At 37.8% G+C, this 15,249-nt stretch overlaps 1 protein-coding gene across 1 annotated transcript in view; it reads left to right on the forward strand.

The window, feature by feature from the left end:
• Tbc1d8-9 (TBC1 domain family member 8/9) overlaps positions 1 to 15,249 on the forward strand; it is a 303,090-nt gene that overhangs the window by 202,712 nt on the left and 85,129 nt on the right. The window contains exons 18-19 of the mRNA XM_090371383.1: positions 1,897 to 2,008; positions 14,239 to 14,299. Coding sequence (XP_090227509.1) covers positions 1,897 to 2,008; positions 14,239 to 14,299 — 173 coding nt within the window. The remainder of the gene's footprint in view (positions 1 to 1,896; positions 2,009 to 14,238; positions 14,300 to 15,249) is intronic.

Consider the following 15,249-nt stretch of genomic DNA (forward strand, 5'->3'; position numbering starts at 1 on the left):
AAAATTACTGGACTGCAGCTCTTGCCGATACATACATCGCAAACTTCGCTGCGCTGGCCATATAGTGAATTGTTAGTACAGGTACCACCTACTCAATGATGTTCGCTTGCCAATTCAACAGTATCACTCCCTTTGAAGAAATATACGACTTTGTGATTTCTTTTATTCTGCTTTCATTCATATCTACACAAAAGAAAATTTATGATTAACGTATGCTGTATGTTACTTTTCAGAAAAAAAAAAAATACAAGAGCATATAGCCTATGTGATTGATGACGAACGAAATAAAAAAAAAAAAAAATCATGTAAACCATCTACTGGGAGTCCAGTTAGACTAGAACAGACATATCATAATGATTGACATGGTCACATGGTACAATTGAGGTGAGAAGCGAATGTCACTCAGTAGGCGTTACTAAAAACTGACTATGGTAGCATTCTATGTATTGCCACCGCAGCATGCTAAAGGTTTACTGCAGCGAATTTCGTTTTCCCCTGAGCCAACATCAATTTACAAATCTACCCTATTTATTGTAAAGTTTATGACCACTTTTAAGAAAACCCATTTGGTTTAATAACTCTAACAAAAATGAAACAAAGACCCTCCTACGGGTGTCAATGGCCACAAGTGTTCACTAAAAGGATGATTATTTAATTCCAGATGCTAATACGCAATTTCGAAAGGAAGGAGGCAGTATATTTGAGCGGCTGTTTAGCAGTAAATGCTTGAAAATCTTCAAAAATGCTTTTACTAATTTTTTTTAAAAATTTGTTATAGAGAGACTAACACTTCGCTATATGGGGTTAATTTTACATGTAATTTCGTTTCAAGGTGCAATGTTTCGCAAAAAAATTCGTAATATAGAGAAGTTCGTAATAGAGAAGTTCCACTGTATATTTAAACAGCTGTTAGGAACCAAATTTTAGTTACATGTGTACTAGCCCCAATGAACATAACGCGACTGAAGTGATAACAGGATGAACAAATATGCATGCACTTGTACAGGAATTCCTGCACACCTGGCGGTCTCCTTCCCGCAACTTTCTTTCTACTCTTCACCAATCAAAAAAAAACTTCTTGATAATTCCCCTTTTCTCTTATTCGCTCATCTTTTCTTCTTTTGTCAAAACAGTGTAACCATACGTCCCTTTTCCCATGGAAGGTTTAGATTTCTGTTTTAAATGGAAAACACTTGAGGTCCATTTGATTGCCCTTTCTTGTTTATGCTTCTCCTTTTCATTTCTTATTTCCCCCGAATGCTCTTCTAGAATTTCTAGACTCTTATGAAGTAAACATTCCTTTATTTCTGTCACTTCCCATACTAAAATCTGAAAGTTATGTCAGTTTTGGTCTCTTACCCCTGTTTAGTGTGTCACTCTCCCCCATTATTTATATTCTTTGCAGTACGTTCTCCCCCTTTCTTGTGGGTTTTTGTTTTATCAGGTGGTTGCAGCTAACTCTCTTTAGTGTGCCATCCTGCTTATATCCACATCTACTACATATTTCCTTAACTTAAGAATTTTCAATTTTGTTGATAAAGGCAATTTTATTTATTTTCTTATATTCTAAATATGTCTTAATTTTCTTCTCTTTTGTAAGATTTCAATATCTTATAGTATGTTCCGTCCCTCTCTGCGCAGTCAATCAGCACGCAGTGAAAGTTACTCATCTGCCTTCCTAAATCCCATGTCTTTCAAAGTACTCAACTGTGAATTTTTCATATTTCGATCCGGATTAACTTTAACCAGACTAGTGAGGGTTTACTATACTGGTTTTCTTTGTATTTTTTTTTTTTACTTTGCTTCGCCATTCTTCTGACATTCTAACATATTCTTAATTTATGTATTTTAATTTTGTTGTAATACGTTATAATTTGTTTCTTTACATATGTATAGGTGTATTGGAGGACTTAACAAAGGATCACTTGCCTGATTTGTATGACAAACTTGAACCACTTGGTGTGTTGTCCATGATATCACTATCTTGGTTCCTTACCATCTTCCTCAGGTAATGTTAAATAACCATATATTACATAATGTAATCGTCACCTGCTTTTTGATTCTTCTGCCATTGGGGTATTCAGTTATTCAATAGTCACGGGCTTGAATCCCAGGTCACCCAAAGCATATGTATTTATGCATCTTCAGACCTGACCACTTGGCTGTGGTGGCCAAAAAAAAAATTATGGTAAGTTTCAAGATCATATCTGCTCTACTTGTGAATTTCCACATTTATCAGTAGAACATTGTTTTGTCATGCTGCAAACTGCTGACCAGTCTTACCAGTGACACACATCAAGCATTGTAAATCATAAATATACAGGGAAATGCATTATTTATGCCATGAGGTGTAAACCTCTTCTTTTAGAATAAAACAGAAATATTTGTAGGATGAAGGAAAACAAACATGAAAATCAAGAAAAATATTGTGAATTCAGCCACTATTTATGAACTGTTTCATTATAATAATAACACATTAATTTCCTAAAATGCATAAATGTGTAAGAATAATAAAAAAAAAAAATAATAAAAAAAAGTCCTGAGACAGAGACTAATAGTTCCTCTGCAACCTGAATAAGTAAATACATTAAAAATAAAAACAACTAGAAGAATATAGGTATTGAGTATATTTCAAAGAGGCAGTGCCGGTTACATGGGAGGGGACGTTCCCTTAAATGACAGTGAAATTGGGTTAGCTGACTTTACAGATGTAATTCTGAAAACAAGTCAATATTCTGTTAGTAATTTTTGATGTATAATGAGAATCAAAATTAAATAAGCATACATCAATGTGAGGTTCATTATTGAAATGTCGGATTAGTTTATTTGAACTGTTCTCATTTTTTGATGATCCATTTAAAATGTTTTTGTATGATCTTGGCAATGACCGATCTTCATTGTCAGAGTCATCATTTTCCTTCTACCTACAAGAAAACTTTGAATAGCATGTTTTTTTTAATAAAATATTTTTTATTGCATATTCTTTAAAAGTATGAGCAGTGAAACTGCTCATACTTTTAAAGAAAGAATTAAAGAATGAATTAAGTTTCTCCCCTTATATTACATACTAACTGAACTGTACACTAAAAATCTTCAAAATAGTTTAGTAAATTATTGTAGAAATAAGAATACAAATTATACCATGGAACTAAATGTAGCAAATTAATGCAATGTTAGGGTTTTATTGTGTGATTTTGCTACCTGATCTCAGTGACCAGATTAAAATAAAATCTTAAAAATCAAAAGGAGAAAAGTGATGCTCACTCTCAGCAGCAGAAATGCAAGACTCCCTGCCCACAGAGATGCAATCTCAGAGCTTCCAAAGGATAAGGGCCACTTCCACAATAAATGAACTAAAATAGAGACAGGGAACCTCCAAGCAGTAATGAGAGGAAGCAGGGAATGCTACTGCAAAAAGATCTAGAAAAATTAGGCAGATGGGCTGAGAAGTGGTAGTTTAACATTGACAAATGCAAGGTATGGGTTAGTAATTCCAGATTAACATACCATCTATAATGCCATACTGAGTTTAGTGGAGAACGATCTGGGGATGATTATTTAGATATGAAGTTCTCTGAGTTTATACAGACAGACTGGTAGAACAGCTCATATTAGTGATATACAGGAATTTTTACAGCAGGGATAATGAGGTGATTATCCCATTGTATAAGGCAATGGTTAGTCCACACCTTGAATGCTGCATGCAGGTTTTTGCAAACTGCATTTTAGGAAGTATATGTGTAATGTGTGCAGTAAAGGGCAACAAGATTAGTGAGGGGAACAAAAGGGGGGAACTCTTACCAAAGAAGGCTTCAGTTCTGAAAATTGCAGCATCCAGAAACGAGGCATCTGCATGGAGATGCCTAGTTTGTCTCCATCTGATTGAGGTGTTTAAGGATTTGAATGGATTGAGTAAGCTAAATGCTGATGCATCCTTTTTTTTTTGCTAAGACAACACTCATGAGGGGACCATAAATTTAAATTAGGGAAAGATGGTTGAAGGAGAGATGTGCAGAAATTTGCTTTCACCAGTGGGTTGTTTATTGTTGGCACCGACTTCCATTTGGTGCTATGGCAGTGGCCACTTTGAATAAATTTAAAGAACTAGACAAATTATTAGAGGTGTTGGACAGGTAATGTGGATTTTTTTTTTTTTTTTTGGCTGATGCTGCATATTTTTGTTTTCTTGAATCATTTGCTAACACTAAACTATTTAATAGGTTGTCATTGGAGTAGTGGGACCTATCATTATATAGCCTTTGGTTGTAATGGTAAGTCCCACTATCTATCTTGCAGAATGCAAGCTAGTGAATTATTGATAACAGCTTGCAGTAATATATAGAAGTAATATGGACTTTAAGTGTTGTTGCTGCTGCAACAGAATTTTCTTGATTAGTTATCTATGAAGGCTTGGTATTCTTGTTTGGTAACTATTCATACCAATTTGCAGACTGTGGAAAACCATTTCTTTCTTTCTTTCTTTTTTTTTTTTTTTTTGCTATTATCTCTAGCAGACTACTAATATCTCCCCCCCCCCTCCATGTGTGTGTGTGCACGCGCAGATATTGCCTCCAAGTATTTATATGGCATAGTGCCTATTTCTGACTTTGTTTAACAGTAGTAAGTTTGTTTTTCAATTTTAAGAAGTTGTCTTTTTTTGTTGTGGTAAATTTTGAAGCAGTAGATTATCACATTTGTGGAATATGATAATCCATTTTGGCTAGCAACCAGGAACAATCTTGTTGCTAGCCACAAAATGTTTTAAAAGTCTTTAATAATACCCTCTAGTTTATATAGTTAAGGATTTGAATAAACATTTATAGTTGAATGCAGTCTCAGCTGTTTATCAGATCATGTAAGGAGGTCAGGTCAAATTTTGCTTCACAATTGAATTGTGAGGCTCCTACAGAAGGTAAGATCTGTTTATTGAGCCTTCATTCTTGGATATTTATGCATTTGAATTTTCAGTTTACTCTGTTTGTTGGTGACTAAGAATATTAAAGATTGTACTCTGGAAACCACCCCTCGACGTGGGCACCTGTACGTGGTGAGGGGACCTCCCAGTGACGCTGCTGGACTTCCAGACTAGCATCACTGGGATCCAGAGCCCAGGTTCCAGGTTCACATCAATGGAATCCGACGTGTATGCCGTGCGCTGCGACCCGTGGAAATTCGGAAAGGGGGATCCTGGTGGTTGAGGGGCCCAGCTTCAATACACCACTTTGGCCCCTGCTTCGACAAGACGGGTGGTCCTGGAAGGCCCGGCTAGGATCAATCGGCTAGTAGGCTCGCCTGCGAGGGTCAACCGTGTCAATGCCACGCCTCTACCCTCATGGTCCGAGGGACAGGATTCAGGCTGGCGGCGGTGCGGGTATAGTGTCTGGGTAGCCCTGGCGTTCCACTCCCGAGCGCATTTATTGCATGCTGGATAGTGGGCGTCCCTTTGGGCTCCGTGGTGGGTGGGGAGCCCGGGCACCGAACAATTTAAAAAACTATATGAATCCTGATAAACTTACTTCTTCAGGGGCCCCAACCCAGTCCCTATCTGAAAACATAGACAACGATACTGATAGCATTATTGCAAAAAAAAGGCAGAGAACTGAAGTACCATCAGGGCCAGTCCCAAGGTTCTTAATTATCCATTCTACCAATGAGACACCAATTGGTAAAATGTCGCCCGTTTTTTATACAAAAAGGGTTAGACGGGTTAGCAGGTTCACCCAAATCAGTTAAGAGGCTTCGTTCTGGAGACCTTTTAATTGAAACTAAAAACTACCGGCAATCTGAACATCTACTCCGAACAACATCAATCGGAGGAATCCCTATAACAGTGACACCACACAGAACACTCAATTCATCGAGAGGTGTCATTTCGGAGTGGGACCTTCTCGACGTAACCGAGGAGGAAATCTGCTCCGAATTAAAACCACAGGGAGTCATTGCCGTCAAGAGAATTACTGCACGAAGGGATGGAAAAATTGTTAAAACCAGGAGCGTTATCCTGACTTTTAACTCTCCTAAACCTCCTGACGAGATTAAAGCTGGATACATCAACTGTTCAGTGCATCCATACGTTCCGAACCCTTTACGGTGTTTCAAATGCCAGAAGTATGGACATTCTCAAATGGCCTGCCGTGGAGTCCTTGCATGCGCTCGATGCGGTGCAAAGGACCACGAAACAACAGCATGTTCAGCCGCAAAACCCACCTGTATTAACTGTGAAGGCGAACACCCGGCCTATTCACGAGCATGCCAGAGGTGGAAAGAAGAAAAAGAAATTCAACGGCTGAAGGCAGAGCTGAATATATCATACCAGGAGGCAAGGAAATCGGTCAAACCCCTGAATATCAACAAACCTACCTACACCCAGAAGGTAGCAGGGAGATGTTCCGTCGGAACTCAGACGGACATGACCATTCCTCCAAAGGAGTCTTTCACTCCCATCGCGCGGTATCTCTTAAGTTCTCAAAAACCTGCACAAAAGGACCAATCAGCTGCCACTCCTATATCGGTACCTCCTAATGCTCCACAAATAACAAACGTAATTGTGAAAGAAAAGAATAAGAAAGGGGAAATCCCCCCCCTAGTACCCAAGAAAAGATGGATGTCGAGCAGAAGGAGGTACCCGAAGATTCAGTCTTGGAACTCTTTGCGGAGGAGGAAATGGACACGGGACAGCGTCCATTCTTCCCCAAAAAAGACAAATCCAAGACTGATAAAAGTAAGCCCTCAGCACCTCGGAAGCCGCCTGATGGACCCACCAAGCCAAAATAATGGCTAAATTCCTACAGTGGAATTGTCGTGGATTCCGGCAAAATATTGATGCCATCAAGGCCCTCCTGCAAAAGCACGAGCCAGTTTGCTTTTGCTTGCAGGAGACATACCTAAAGGCAAATGACGATCCCACGATGCATAACACCACAATTTTTCGTAAGGATAAAATTGCGGATGGCTCTGTACATGGGGGAGTGGCTATCCTTGTGGGCAACCAGACCCCAGTGCAGCCCTTACTAATTACAACTAGCATAGAGGCTGTTGCAATTCGCCTTACGGTGGGATTTTTATTAACTGTGTGTTCTATCTATTTGCCACCTGGGACTGACATCTCCCAGGCAGACCTTGATGATCTTCTAACGCAGTTGCCTCCCCCTTTCTTACTTCTCGGGGATATGAATGGACATAACACCCTGTGGGGTAGTGCTAACATCAACGGAAGGGGATGAGTCATAGAGCGTATGCTCAATGACAATGACCTTTCCCTTCTAAATACTGGAACAAACACCTTCTTCCACATGCCTACCCGTACTTTTTCTGCCATTGATCTCTCTCTATCTGCTCCCCTTCTCTACTCCCTTCACTCACTTGGGAGGTGGAGGAGAATCCATACGGAAGCGATCACTTCCCCATGATAACCTTGTTACACAGTGGGAGATCATGTCTTCCTTTTAGGTTACCATGGTGGAAGATTGATCAGGCTGACTGGACTGCCTTCCAACATCAGGCAAATTTTGATCTTAGCACAGTCAGTCAAGAGTCTATCAATGATGCAGTTAAGTACATCACAGAAAATATTGTCCAAGCAGCTGCAAATGCTGTTCCAAAAACATCTGCCCGGTTTCCACCATTTCCTAAACCTTGGTGGAATTCACAATGCACAGCAGCAAAAAAAGGCTGAAAACAAAGCGTGGGGGATATTTCGCCGATATCCTACCATGAACAACCTTATAGCCTTCAAACATGCACGAGCCAAAGCATGCTACATCCGTCGTCAGAGTCAAAAGGAATCGTGGATCCGTTTTACGTCATCTATTAACCAGTCTACCAACTCTAAGGTAGTCTGGGATAAAATCCGGAAAATGAAGGGGAAATATACATCCCACCCTTCTTCAATCCTAGATTATAATGGATGCGCTATTGCAGATCCAACTGCAATAGCCAATGCTCTTGGGGAAACATTCTCTAACATCTCCACAACATCCTCGTACTCCCCAGAGTTCCTGGTCCTGAAACATAAATTGGAAAAACAAATGATTAAACATCTTTCACCAAAATCTATGGATTGTCATCTCCTTCTGTATAACAGAATCTTTACTGAAGGGCAGTTTCCGGACTCCTGGCGAAAGGCAATCGTTCTTGCCTTCCCTAAGCCAGGAAAGGATCCAAAAGTTACCACCAACTATCGTCCTATTGCTCTGACTAGCTGTCTGTGCAAAATCCTGGAGAGAATGGTCAATTCTCGTTTAATATGGTATTTAGAATCAAATGACCTTCTCTCCGGCATCCATTGCGGCTTCCGAAGGAACCGGTCCACTTTGGACCATCTTATTAGAATGGAAGCATCCATCCGGGATGCTTTCCTAAAACGGGAACACTTGGTGTCGGTGACCTTTGACATGGAGAAAGCGTATGACACAACTTGGAGATTTGGCATTTTAAAAGACTTACATAGCCTAGGCCTAAGAGGGCATCTACCCTTTTTTATTCAAAACTTTTTAGCCAATCGATCGTTCCAAGTTCGTGTGGGATCCTCACTCTCTCGCTCCTTTAGCCAAGAGGAGGGAGTACCACAAGGATCAGTATTAAGTGTCACGCTTTTTGCCATAAAAATAAATTCCATCACAGAACAACTTCCTCCAACTGTAAACAGTGCCCTCTATGTTGATGACTTTAGCATTTTTTGCCAGTCGTGCAACATGAGGGTTATTGAAAGACAACTGCAGAAAGTCATTGATAGTCAGAATTCCTGGACAGTTGCAAATGGCTTCAGGTTCTCGCCGGAGAAGACCGTTTGCGTACACTTTTGTCGCAAGCGTAATCTTCATCCTGAACCCGAATTAAGGCTCGGACAAAATGCTATTCCAGTAGCAGCAAACACAAAATTCTTGGGACTCATATTCGATAAAAAAACTAACTTTTTTGGATCATATTCGTCAACTCCGCACAAAGTGCACACGTGGGCTTAATATTCTCCACTCGCTCTCCTCTACATCTTGGGGAGCAGACCGATGTACCATTCTTCGGCTTTACCGTGCACTTGTGCGATCCAAACTAGATTATGGGTCCCAGGTATATTCCTCAGCCCGAGACAGTGTCCTGTGGTGGCTGGACCCCGTCCATCATCAGGCTATACGCATCGCTACTGGAGCATTTCGAACATTTCCTGTCCAGAGCTTATACGTCGAAGCAAACGAACCACCGTTATCACTTCGACGTAAGCAGTTGTCTCTGAAGTACGCCTTAAAACTGAAATCCCTGCCAGACCATCCTACGTGGCCATTCGTTTTTGAGCCACGATGGGAAAATTTATACAATACTCGAAAGACTGCCAATCGTCCTTTTGGTATTCGTTTCCAAGAGCTACTCAAAGAACTTAATATCAAGGTAGACAAGGTTGCCCAAACATCAAAGCAACCCTTTCCACCCTGGCATGCTCGTGTCCCGGCATGCGACTTGTTGCTTAGAAACTGGGGAAAGTCGGACACTCCATCATGTGTCTACCTGCAGCTTCATTCAGCACACCGAACTGAATATTCTGACTTCGCGCCAGTCTACACAGACGGTTCGAAGTCGGAATCATATGTGGGATCTGCTGCTGTCTTTACAGACAGCACTATATCAGAGCAGATTCCCTCTGAATGCAGCATATTTACTGCAGAGCTGCACGCTGTAGAGTTAGCCTTGGATCATATTAGTAAATACCAATACCAACGGTTCATTTTATATTCTGACTCTCTTAGCATGTTACAGGCTTTAATATCTGTGAGATATAATCCTCATCCAGTTCTGTCTAGCATTCAGCAGAAGATTCACGTTCTCCATGAACGCGAATATGACATCCGCTTCTGCTGGATTCCCAGCCACATTGGGATTAGGGGAAATGATTTGGCTGACGCCGCAGCCAAATCAGCAATTCCCAATAATAACCGCTGCCTGTTAGTCCCCTATACAGACTACAGGCAAATAGTACATCAAAAGATACATTCCCAATGGCAGGATTCGTGGAATAGACAGACTGCAAATAAATTATATCGTATAAAGCCTGTAATTGAACCGTGGCAGTCTAGTCTGCGCAGGAATCGTAAGGAGGAAGTTGTTCTTGCCCGGACCCGCATAGGACATAGTCATTTAACTCATTCGTTTTTGCTGAGGGCTGATGACCCTCCTATGTGTGTGTCCTGTGCACAATTTTAACGATTAGACACCTTTTAATTGACTGTCCAGTTTTTAGCAATATCCGTCTTACCGCTTTTAACCATCTGACTTAGCCGTATACACTCAGTCAGATTTTATCTGACAATGACAACGTGTCTGCTGTTTTTAGCTATTTTAAATTAATAAAAGTTTTTAATTGTATTTAATTTATGCTATTGTTACGTTTTTATTGATTTATTTTTTATATCTTTGTTATTATATATCTGGACATGGTGGCCTTACTAATTAGGTCACCGAGAATTTAAAAAAAAAAAAAAAATTTTAAATATTACCTAGTCATGGCGCATTATAGCCGTAGTTGCTAATGCGCCAAAAAATCCAAACAAACAAACAAACAAACAATCTGGAAACCTTGACAGTTTTGTGACGATTTTTCTATAATTGAATCTGGATGGTGGTTTAAGCAATTAAAAGTGCAACTTCTTATGTATACATGGTATCAGTTTGCCATACTGATCATTATGGGCATAACGAAAGAAAGCCATATGGTGTGAATTAATTTCTTTATTGAGTTAACTTCAGCTGATCCTGAAAACTTTATTGTTAAGCATTGGTATTTTGGGAAAATATTTTGGCTGCCACTGTACACTGTAGGATTGGAATTGGTTAAAAAGTTAAAATTCAGAGAATTAATTATTATTATTATTTTATTTATTTTTTTATGTTTTTTTTCGTTCAAGTATCCCTGCTTTGTTTTGGCATTTCTTGAATATGAATGTAAGTGGTTCCACTGTTTTTTTTTTTATTATTTTTTTTTTTTGTTTAACAGTGGAACCACTTACTTTCATATCCAAGAAATGCCAAAAACAAAGTAGGGATACTTGAACGAAAAAAAATATAAAATAAAATAATAATAATAATTAACTCTCTGAATTTTAACTTTTTAACCAATTCCAATCCTACAGTGTACAGTGGCTGTCAAAATATTTTCCCAAAATACCAATGCTTAACAATAAAGTTTTCAAGATCAGCTGAAGTTAGCTCAATAAAGAAATTAATTCACAACATATGGCTTTGTTTCATTACACCCGTAATGATCAGTGTGTGTGTGTGTGTATATATATATATATCTCCAAGTATGACAAAGCAAATATTAAATGTTATAATAAATATAAATATTATAATAAATAATTATAATATTTATGGTTTACCTGATAAGCTAGTATATCATATTTTACCTTTAAAAAACTCTTACCATTATTAACTTAACTCATATATATATATATATCCAAATTATATAAGTTATAGTGTAATGTAAGTACCTCCATCGTTTGAAAATCGATGTAACCACTGGCCAACCGTACCTCCAGTATACATGATGACCGATGTAATGTTCTATCGTTTGATGGCATTAATCGGTTAGTTCTATATGTAACACTTAATAATTTTATATATTTGTAACACTTAATAATTTTTTATATATATTTTACAATTTAATTCTGGAATATTTGGATTCTTTATATATATATATATATATACACTGATCATTATGGGCATTCACCGATCATTATATATATATATATACCTGAACATTAAATAAAGAAAAACTTTTTATTTTATTTTGTGACCTAGTAGAATGTCTGGAATATTTTTTTATAGGAAGTGGTGTTTTGGTTGCACATACACAGATATTTGTTAACTGTAATTTTGTGTCATTGTTTTTTAGAATGTTACTTTTGAACAAAAATCTAAAATTTTGTATATTATTGAAGAAATCAGCCACAGAGACTTTATGCCACAAGTGCCTTGAAGATGAGTGTGATATCGTTGAGGATGATGCAAGTTGTGGAAGATCTTGCATGTCAAGAAAGTCAAACATGTGTCTCCATGTTAGAGATTATTCTGGGCAAGCATCAAATAAGAATTGAAGACAACCTCTCAAGTTGAAATATCATATGGTGTCATACATATTACTAAGTGCTGTCATATATATTTTAAACATTGAAAGATTATTCAGCTTCTTTGTTTCCAGGTTTTTAACAGCAAAAGATTATACAAGTTGAATTTTAAAAAGAACTGGTTGCAATTTATGATCATGATTAAGAATTTTTAAGAACAATATTAACGTGAAATGAAACAAAGTTATCTTTATGACCTGCACACAGAACATCTTCTGAATGGGAGGTTTCCAAGAAGAAAGGAATTCAAATTGGCATATCTAAAGGTAAAGTTATACTAGAATCATTTTTTACTATAACAGCATAATTCATTATGAATTTATGCCAGGTTGCACTGTTAATAAGACTATGTACTTAAAAATTAAGCGCTTTAGAGATGCAGTCAGAAGGAAGATGTATCTGATTTTTCCTTGCTCACAAGAAAAAATTGGAGAATGCCCCATGAAAGTGCTCTTGCTCATTATACAATAGTCATTTTTGAATATTTTTTCAGTTATTCTGTCTTACAACATACTTACAGCATCCTCCTCAATACACTGAGTGATCACTGAATTATGACCACCCCTATGAAAACTGAATGCAACGAGTTGACCACGTGTGGTACGAGAGTGCAGAGTTAGTTGACCTACATAGCATAGATAAGGTGTCAGTGGTTCAGTAGGTAGTAAAATTCAGAGCATGATGGGTAAAAGGAAGGATTTATCAGACTTTGATAAAGGACAGATTGTGGGTGTTTGAGAGCCACCGTAGTTAAAGTGTACCAGGACTGGCGTCAAAATGGTCAAACAACCCGAAAACAAAACTGCAAAGGTCAGCAAAGATTGCTGTTAGAGGTGAGCACCGGTTTCGACGACTCATACAAGCAAACAGGCGTGCAGCACTGTTGACGGGTTGACTACCCAGTACAATGTGGGCCAACCTGGAACAATACCTGGCATGACCATGTGTTGCACGCTCGCACATATGGGCTATACCAGCAGACAACCCCTACGGCATCTTCTCCTAACCAAGGTTCATCGGCATAAAAGACTCGCCTGGTGCAAAGAGCATACAAGTTGAACGTTAGAAGACTGGAAGAAGGTGTGCTGGTCGGATGAGTCATGTTATTTACTCTACACCACCGTGGATGGTCGTGCAGATTTGGCATCAAGAACATGAAGCTCTTGGTCCATCATGCATGGTATCAAAAGTGCAGGCCAGTGGAGGCGGTTGTATGGTGCGAGGCATGTTTCACTGGCAGGAACTTGGACCCCTGGTGCATGTGGAACAACGTATCAGTGGTCTTCCCTATCGTCAACTGCTTGCTGACTGTGTACGCCCTGCTATGTTACACTTTTTCCCGAATTCCAATGGTGTCTTCCAAGATGACAATGTGCCTAGCCATTGGGCACTTGTTGTGCAGGAATGGTTTGAGGAACACAGTTCTGACTTCCAGCATATCGATTGGCCTCCGAACTCCCTCCAATATCAATCCCATAGAGCACTTGTGGGACACTATGGAAAGGCATATCAGGCATCTGGATACACCAATCACCTCCATACCTGCATTGCTGACAGCATTAAACACAGCTCGGTTGGCCTCCCGAATGCTTCTGCGATCTTGTTGAATCAATGCCACGTCAGATAGCTGCTGTACTGAGGACAAAAGGAGGACCTACAAAGTATTAAGTAGGTGCTCATAATTCAGTGATCACTCAGTGTATTTACCTTGATCTTGCACATGTGATTTTTATTATGTTTTTTCCTAACTACAGAACTTATTAAGGCAATGATTTCTTTAATAACGTAACTTCTCTTTCAATTTCCGTGAAGCTATAACAAATGCAACCAAGGAACCTTCAAAAAAGTTTACGAAGAAGCTTTTTTGAAATTATAATACCATTGGAAAAATTGTTTATCCATGAACATTATATTTGTTTAAATAAAAATTTAGTCCTGAAAAATTTTGATCCTACCTCACAAATTAACAAAAAAAAAAAAAATATTGAGATTTCAAGTGGTTGTATTTGTGGTGGTTTGGTTGCATGTGCTTTAGATTTATTGTGAGCAGAATTGAGCTGAAGATCATTTATACATAGAATTTTAAGAATCTAATATAAATTTTCATGGTCTTTTATTTTTCTTTCAGTGTAATTCCCTTTGAAGCAGCAGTAAATATAGTGGATTGCTTTTTCTATGATGGAGCCAAGGTGAGTTTTCATCTCTAATATTGCTTTATTTTAGTATAAAATATAAATATGTGGTTTATATAAATGTTTGCCAATTTTATCATAGAAATGTATAAACAAAATTATTGTAGACATACAGCACCAGCTATCAGTCTTTTCAGCTTCAAGTTGAAATATATTTGAAACTGAAAATAAAATCTAATGTGTATAAGCTTGTCTGATTTCAACTATTCTCATGGGTTTACTTTGGGTCATCTTTTGGCTATTTTGTGTAGTGGTATGCACTCATTATTTTTAAGGAAAAGCAAAAGTTAATAGTGCATATTTAAGAAGTTTGTGCTTCCATAAACCATGGTCATTTTGTGACTTGATAAGATAGTATGTACCTTGGTTTATGTTTATTTAATTTATTTATTTATTTATATATATATATATATATATACATTTTTTTTAATCTGTTTTATGCTATTAGTTGTAATTTATTTGACCTCATATTATTACATTAATTTTTACTTGACTTGCTGCACATTTAAAAAAGCTGTCGTTATTTATAAATTAGACAAAAGTTGTTTACTTAGCCTACTATTCTCTAAAAATGTATTTTAAGAAGCTTAAGGTACATTAACGGTATTCATCCTGTTTCTATATCACAGAGAATGTCATACTGTTCTATAATGCTAGTATAAATGTTTATTGTGGAGAATTATCCATTTCTATTTTTTTATATCCTTTCAGTATTAAATCTTGTAAATTACTAACAGAAATTTTATCAAATAACATGAAAGTGTTTACAAGCTTGGTAATTTTTTGTCTAATTTCATGTTCTAAAAATTCCCGCTTGCTAGCTTTTTCATATGTATTTTTTCATGTTTTTCATATGGTATTCATGTGTCTTTTACATTTTTTTTGGAAAGTTAACTTTCTTCAGAGTTTGCATTTTTATTTATTTGTTGTTCTTTTTGTTTTTCAAG

This window comes from Mastigoproctus giganteus, chromosome 4 (assembly GCF_048544385.1).
Source record: "Mastigoproctus giganteus isolate SK-2022 chromosome 4, ASM4854438v1, whole genome shotgun sequence".
Classification (NCBI taxonomy): domain Eukaryota; kingdom Metazoa; phylum Arthropoda; class Arachnida; order Uropygi; family Thelyphonidae; genus Mastigoproctus; species Mastigoproctus giganteus.